Source organism: Lepidothrix coronata, unplaced genomic scaffold, assembly GCF_001604755.1.
Source record: "Lepidothrix coronata isolate B3197 unplaced genomic scaffold, Lepidothrix_coronata-1.0 Scaffold275, whole genome shotgun sequence".
Lineage (NCBI taxonomy): Eukaryota > Metazoa > Chordata > Aves > Passeriformes > Pipridae > Lepidothrix > Lepidothrix coronata.
In genome coordinates, this window is record NW_016690455.1 from 891,933 (window position 1) to 900,184 (window position 8,252).

General features: G+C 36.0%; 1 protein-coding gene and 1 long non-coding RNA gene across 2 annotated transcripts; one reads left to right on the plus strand and one right to left on the minus strand.

Annotated features, from left to right (window-relative positions):
• Positions 1 to 233: 233 nt before the first annotated feature.
• Positions 234 to 3,446, minus strand: LOC108507940. The gene is made up of 3 exons (XR_001878300.1): positions 2,834 to 3,446; positions 2,665 to 2,720; positions 234 to 641 (listed from the first exon to the last, which is right to left on the minus strand). It is a non-coding gene; the product is annotated as an uncharacterized LOC108507940 (long non-coding RNA).
• On the plus strand, positions 542 to 6,996 carry ACMSD (aminocarboxymuconate semialdehyde decarboxylase). The gene is made up of 3 exons (XM_017836321.1): positions 542 to 650; positions 3,543 to 3,587; positions 6,835 to 6,996. Exons 1-3 carry the CDS (start codon positions 594 to 596, stop codon positions 6,979 to 6,981), a joined length of 249 nt encoding a protein of 82 aa, XP_017691810.1. The 5' UTR covers positions 542 to 593; the 3' UTR covers positions 6,982 to 6,996.
• Positions 6,997 to 8,252: the final 1,256 nt, after the last annotated feature.

An 8,252-nucleotide genomic window follows, 5' to 3' on the forward strand; every position in this document is an offset into this window, starting at 1 on the left:
ATGAGAAGGGGGAAATAAAGTGCAGAGCAGAGATTTATCTACAATTCAATATTTCTGTGGGGGTTTTCTTACATAGCTTTAAAGAAAATGCAAGGGGAGAAAAAAGAGAGTACATGGGGAGGTGTGACTGTCTATACCAGGGTTATATTACATATTCTTTGCATTATATGTTCTCTACAGTTTCAGATCTGAGAGGCAGAAAAGAGGAAATTCAAGTCAGCATGCTTAATACATCTATTCTAACTCAATTTTATTGAGTGATTTTCAACCAGAAATTTTCGTTTTAGCTTCTGTGTAAAATAAATCCCTTCATAGTGCCAATATAAATATGTATTTTCCCTTTGCCCTCAGTCAGCTGTAGTTTGTGTATTAACAGGGACTTTCTGCTAGAAGCCTTTGTTCTTTTGGAGAGCCACTCCTCTGGGATTTAGGCCTTCTGGTTGGCCACTGGACCAAGCCTTCCTGGTAAGGCAGCAGGTGGATCTGGACAGCAGCCAAAGTTAATAACCTGTGAACCAGGGACAGGAAGGACGGTAGCATTCACACAGAAAACATTATCATTCAAGGAGTGCTTCTCCTGTGATACTTCCAAAATGAAAATTGATATTCATAGCCACATTCTACCTAAGGAATGGCCTGACCTGAAAAAGGTAAAAAGAGTTTAGATATTCAATGCCTTATGTGATCAGCAACCATTTCTACCCATGTGATTTTTGAAAGAAAAATGAATGAAGGGTTCTGTGGTTAACATCTCTAGGATTTTGTATAATTTGATTTTTTTCAGTTGTAAAATATTTGTATGCATTACTTTGCAAAGCAAGAGTCTCAGTAAGAAAGGGATGTCATACTGGCTCTGTTCCCCACTCTTTATTTAGTCTGAAGCAATTCTTCCCATTTTCCTTGGGTTTTTTGACCTAAAATTGTCAAATAATGAGGTGTAAATTCCACTATCTTGATAAAAATGGAGATGTTCTGTTCCCAAACAGTATTCATGTTTGTTTTAAATTAAATAAATAAGCAAATATTAGGCAAGATTAATGTTAACTAAGACAAAAATCATTCACATCTTATACCCCCAGGCATGAAAGTCATTAACTTCAATAGGAGTGGGGTCACTCTAAGTACAGTTAATTGATGATGATGATGATTTCTGTTATTTTTTCAGTTACTGGAAGGAAGTAGCATATTGTTTTTAAAATACAAAATCTCAGTTGTCAGAACACTGAAGCTATGTCAATTTGTCTTAATTTTGAATCTTTGCATATTATTATTATTTTTTTATTGTTGTTGTTATTATTATTCAGTGACATAAATTTATTCTTGTCAGTCATATTTTCATGATCCCATGAAATGTATTTAGGAACAGAGAGTGTCACTTATGTTTTAAAGTAGTATATCTGAAAGGGTTTCATATCTATCAGCGCTGTGTTTCTGTGATTTTAATCATGACAGTCCAGCATCAGCCAATATTAGACAAGAGAACAGCTGGAAAATGTTAACAGCATATTAGAAAAAAAAAATTATGAGAAAATCTGGCATTAAAAACATACATAGGATTGCTTCCTCATCAGGAGTAAAAAATAACACCATTATACATAAAACTTCCTGGAAAGGAATGTTTGTTTCCATGTTTATCTAGGAAGGTGTTTATTAATATCTGTTTGAACCTCCTGTTTGTAATACTAAGAGCTCCTGACGTAAAACACATATACACTTGATAATGCAGGTGGGAGGACAGACCCTTTCTAGAACAATTATGTCTGTTTTAAATGGACAGGAGTTTAAATAAACAGACTACAAGACAGATTACTCTTGGTTGTTTCAGATTTTGTTGTCTTTGTGCAATAGTCTTATAAAAACACCTATAAAATGCCCTTATTCTGATTTTATATGATTTTTAAAGGATTTTTAAAATTTTTTTTTCTGTATATACTTTAAAAGGGCAACAAATTCACTGGGATGAAATGATCCCAAGAATCCCTTGATGTTCCAAGATGTACATCAAGAATTCACTCATGGTAGACACTGTAGGCCAGTGTTGCATTTCTTAAAGCACAGATAAAGAAGCAAATACCAAATTTTTAAAAGGTAATTTCCATCTGCTAGTTTTTGTTCCTCTGTTCTGAGCCACTCAATGGTTTATTAATGGGCCCAGAGCAGAAAACACCTCCCAGAATTCCCTGGAGTCTTCTGAAAATTCAAGCCATTAACACAGATGTCTACATCTCATGCATGGAAAACCAAGAAGTCTCCTGACATGCACACATTTACTTAGTGCTGAGCTTCTGTTTCTTGTTTCCAGCTTTATAAATACTGAACCTTCATCCTAGAAAATTCAATTGTCAAGATACATATTTAACAGCTTAGGAACCCAACATAAGTACAAAAATTTGTATAAAAAATGAAATAAGGACTGTCAATGCACCCAGCTAGTAACTGCAGGGAAGAAAGAAGAAAACAAGCTCAAAAACAGAGCAGTGAGTTTCTTTATTGCCTTTGTGCTCCTTCAGCACCTTTAAGGTACTCGTTTTCTGCACAGCTTGTAATTGGAATTAGCACAGAGCTAGTTTAAGCTAAATTTCCCCCAAGTTTCAATATTTTTATATATAACCTTATAAATTTAAATAAAATATGCATAGCTAAACATAGCTAAATAAAACTTACATAGCCTCAGTCTGTAGAATCTCTGACTGGCTGAAGTCAGGCTTGGCTCTGCACACCTGCACTAGGAAAATTCACAGTGGCATTAAGTAATGATTTGGTATCACAGGAAATTCAGGACTGTATCCAAATTGTTTACATTTCAGTGAAAGAAATGCCTGCTTTTACTTACTTTACTTTTAAATGTTTCTTTATGGAAAAAATAGGAATTCTGAGCATTGTTTCCAGTCTGATATTTGAAAATTTCACTTATTTCTCATCTGCTAATTCATGAAAGTAAGAGGAAATCAGCTTCATATGTAGGTTTTGCTATTTTGCATGACCGATTTTGAATCTCTCTGGAAGAATCAATGAGCATCTAAGCTTCTCCTCTTTAGCTACTCTTGGCTGTTTAAATATTAATAGACAAGAGGCTGACCTTCAGTCCTGCTGCTGAATCATGAAAGCTGAAAAGTGGAATCGATGCGTCTCTGTGCTAATGATTAACTGATCACAGATTGCAAAGTAGTCAACTCAATTCTCATACTGCCAAATATTTAATTTAATTTTTTCTCTGTTAAAATCATTCCAATTAGGGTCTCAATATAGTAAGCGACTTTGAGCATTTTGGAATAAGTTGTTTAAAAATGTTGTTGAACTGGCAGCTAAAATTGCACATACAAACAGCATTAATCAGGTCTGGTTCAACTTCAGCACTTCTGCTCAAGTCAGTGGGGCTACTCAGACTCAAAGTTGAGCCCACGTGTTTCTCCTGAATGAGGTACTGCTGGATTGTAAGAACTGCAAATAATAATAATAGTACTAGTAGTAGTAGTAGTAATTGTTGTTGTTGTGATTACAGAGTGCTAACTAGCACTGCCTTTTTCTTCTTTCTCCCACAGAGATATGGATATGGTGGATGGGTACAGCTGGATCATCACTGCAAGGTTTGGGCTGTTTGGTGCTCTAAGCTAATCTTGTGTTGTCCTCAAGAACACAAACCCACAATAAATCTATTAAGAAGTGAAGTGGCAATAAGATTGGTTCTGTTTCTGATACAGATTTCTCTAGAGCTCTGTATTCTATGAAGTAATAGCAGGGCAAGTCCTAATATACCTCAGTAGAACCTTTTTCTTGAGAGATGAAACTCACAATCTCTGACTGTCTTCTGAAATTCTTCTCTCAATACAGGGATTCCATACTGAAAACTAGAGGGATAAGGGACAGAAGGATTGACTACTTTGCATTTTCAGGGTGACAGTGCCTCTCCCTATTGGAGTACCCTTATAAAGAAAAGAGTATCCGATCTTCTTCATTGCTCCTTTTTGTGGTTTGACCAATTCATTCATTCTCTATAGAAATTCACCTTTAGGGAAGCAAGACTGGCATCTTCCAGGTACCAAAGTATTTAAGTATATAATGCCTGGTAATTTCAGTGGAACTAGATATTCCCTCATTCCCTTGTCACTTTGCAAAATCCTACTTCATTGTGATTGCATATAAGCTTACACTAGCTGGGTAATAGAAAGAAAGAGAGAAAGGAAGAGAGAGAGAGAGAAAAAAAGAAAGAAAGAAAGAAAAAGAAAAAGAAAGAGAAAGAAAGAAAGAGAAAGCCTGATTAAATAGATACAACACCATGTCTATTTATTGCAACCTAACATTATACACACTTTTGCCTTTCTATTACATGCAAGGCTATGCTGTAAAATACCTAACAACCATGTGTGGAGAAGGACCACAGAATATGAAGGTTGAAACCAAGAATGAGGAGCAAACAAATATTATGCTGAGATTTCAGATCTGAGTGTAAGCAGGCACAGTAGGGGAGAACAAGCCACCTGCAGAACCAACTTGTGGATGGCACAGCTCCTGAGACATGTGGGAGCTGCAGGAAGGAGAGAATGCTTGGACACATTTTTAGCAGCTTAGCTGTTTGTTACAGGTCTGATGGTGAAATTCCGTGCTAAAAATAGTTAGCAGAGGAACTTTGTGGCAAGTCAATAATAGCCTGATACCCTCTGCAGAGAATTCTGTCCAGCCCACTTCTGTCTGAAAATTTTACATGAAAAGCAGTGCATGGCGAAATAAAATCCTGCTCAGATATGTAAAGCTGGAGATAATTTAATAATTTTCTTTAATTCTTAAGATTAAAAAACAAAAACAAACAAACAAACAAAACAAAAACAAACAAACAAACAACAACAAACAAACAAAGGCTTCTCATATCATTCTGTGAAGAAGCATCAGAGTCAAACTGGAAGAAAACAATTACATGCATGTTTAAAAAAGAACAATTTGGAATGTGGCTGAGTAGTTCAGCAATGGAATCATTTAAATGTAGTTTGCTGAACCAAATCAGCCTGCTGGACCTAATTCTGAAATAAGTCTCTTTTACTTTTCACATAAATTAATTAAAGCATTAAATATTGAATAATGTTTAGAATGGGATAGAGTACAGTAGTGTAGAATAGAATAGAATAGTAAAATCCATGCAATCTATTCATGTGTGGTGCAATGCTTGGTTCTACTCTGCCTTTTTCTCACACCCCAAATGTTTTTTTGTTTATTAGACAACCTGTAGCAATGCACTAAACTTTTCTTAATGAATTGGAGTGTATGGCCAGAGTAAACCTTTCCGTCAGGTTGGAAAACCAATTTTACAAGAGTCTGAAGTATTTTACTGGAGAATCAGGACTTTGTAGGTATGATATTTCAAGTAATTTTCATAGCCTGTGATACAGGTAACAAGTAACTTTACAGTTTGCCAGGGCAGCACAGTTAGATTTTTTGAGGAGAGCTTTGAAATACTCATTATATCTGTATATTATATCACAGTGTATCTGTGAACAATGTGTGAACTTAGTAACAAATTCAAGCTTAAGAACAGTCTGACTTCTCAGAAGGGGACAGAAATCCCTCTGGTTGGGTGTACTAGTAACAGATGTTCTGATTTAACAGGGTTTTTTCTTTAGAAAAATAGACAATTCTAAATAACACCGACTTTGTGAGGAAAAACAAAGTGGCCTTTGGAGAGAGAGAATTCCCTTTCTTGAAGGGTCAGGAGCCTGCCTTGCACGGAGCTGTTTAATGCCAAGGTGAAGGAGTAGCTGCCGTGTTTTCTCATGTGATGTTCAATTTTTAACTGCAGGTGGAGTGTTCCTCTGTCCAATGCATCTGCTGCATGACCTCACTTACCCACCCCAAATGCACAGCGCCAGGTGGATCTTCTGGCTTTCATCCCTTCCCACTTATCCCTACAGTAGCTTCAAACAGCTGGGAAATACTCAGGGCTTGCAAGTGTTGATGAGTTGTGTCCCATCCATTTGTGCAAGTGTCAGCCAGCAGAAAGCCTGGTGTGCCTGTCTGTCCATGTTCATAACAGCATGTGGGTACCTCCAACTTAACAATTTGTTTTGCTTAATGTGATGACACTGTACATCCTCAACCTCTTCGAACAATTCACAAATCAACGAAAAAATGAAGTTTAAAAGGTTTCCATGTTCATAAAGGAACAATATTATATTTCATGACTGTGATAATACCTTGAACTTCATACATTTGGGAATTGGTGGCATATGGGAAAGGTATTACACTAATTGAGGTCATGGGTTTATACTGTGATAAAGTTTTGCTTGGGTTTTTTTTCCCAAACACAAATTCTTCAATAATTCTTTTTTTTCCCAAGGAGAAAACATAACCTGAAGACAACATAACAGGTCTGCTTTTGTCTCATTATCAATGGCGATATGAAACAACTGGACTGAAAGTAACTGAGCTGTACAGTTATTTCTGTAGTTACTGGAATCACTGTGATGCTATTAAGGGAACATATACACACCCAAAGGGAAAATTTAGCACAGATTTAATTAGAGCACTGTTTTGAGGTCAAAATTTGGTTTGAGGATAAACTCGGATTAAGGTACCTGATATCTTTTCCATATAAATATAGAATGATACACCTTGCAATAGAAAGGGGATTTTTTTTATTACGAAGACTAAATCTGAACTATAAATGATTGTTTAATTAATGTCTATTTTTAAAATAGTCTTTGTTTAAAAATACCTACTGCACAAAAATAAAAGAACAATATTTTGTCACTGAATTTCCCTAGGGACCACAATATACTCAAGCAACTATAAATTGGCATGTACTGCTTTGTCACATTCATAATATATGAAAATGTCATTTCACAGGGACAGGCAAAGATGATGAAGGACGGAAAGGTTTTTAGAGTTATTCAAGAGAACTGCTGGGATCCAGAAGTACGGATTAAAGAGATGGACCTGTCAGGTACCTTCCTCCATGAAGGAATTGAAATCATTGAGTCTCATTTAGAATAACTGCAACTTCTCTGTCAGTTCATCTGAAAGTGTTCAATAACAATGAGAAAATTAACAGGTTTAGCATATTGACTCCTTAGTTTAAATCTGTTGAAAGTCAGTGAAAACTGATATGCTTTATATTCAGATGGGACATGTTCCCATAACTTTCCTCATTTTCAGTAGCAGTTTATTCCCCACATGAACTCTTTGATTTTGATGGGATTTTAAGTTAGTAAGGAACTAATTGATATAAATAGGGATGGCTTATTGTGGACTTAAAAAGGCAACACACATTCCAGGTATAGAAGTAATTCACATAAAGGAGGAAGATCTTTCATTTTTGTTCCAAATGTTAACAATATTCTTTTTACTCATAGGATTTTTTGTATGTTTGTTTCCAAATTAGCTTTTCATCAAGCTGCATACATGACACTAAATAAAGTATGTGAGATGGGAGACTGAGGAAGGAACTTACAGTCTGATCAGTTATTTTTGCTAGTTCTTATTAACACTGCAATTCCAAATTACTTCTGTGAGAGAAATATGTTACTAAAGATTATTTTCTTCTTAGATTGAAACCTGAATAATTACTACATCAGTTTCCCAGTAGATACAACTTGAATATCTTCTTAAATTTTTTATGAGAAATAAACACCTGAAGAGAGTAGATATTTTTTAAGTAGCATCTTTATGATTATTGTTTCCTCAGAGCTTATCACACTCTACAACTGTCTGACAGGAGGCTGTAGCCAGTTGGGAGTTGATCTCTTCTCCCAGATAACAAGCAATAGCAGAAGAAGAAATGGCCTCAAGTAGCACCAGGGGAGGTTTATGTTGGATATTAGGAAAAAATTTCTTCACCAAAAGGGATGTCAAGCACTGGCACAGGCTGCCCAGGACAGTTGTGAAGTCACTGTCTCAGAAGGGATTTAATAAAAAGGTAGATGTGGCACTTGGGTACATGGGTTAGTGGTGGGCTTGGCACTGCTGGCTTAATGGTTGGACTTGATGACCTTAAAGGTCTTTTCCAACCTAAATGATTGTGATTTTGTGTTAGGGGGTACTTTGGGTCATTATCCTTGAGGAGCTTTACTGCAACACATCAATGGGCCAGTTTGGGAAGTCAGGGGCTATGGGGCAAATTACGTAAACATAATTAGATAATTTTTCAATTACTTCATCTGCACCCTGGAAAAGTATTTCAAACTCCAACCATTAGAGATTTAATGGGAATGCCCAAATGTCTTTGCAAACTCTAAAATATGCTGCCTTATCACAGAATCATAGAA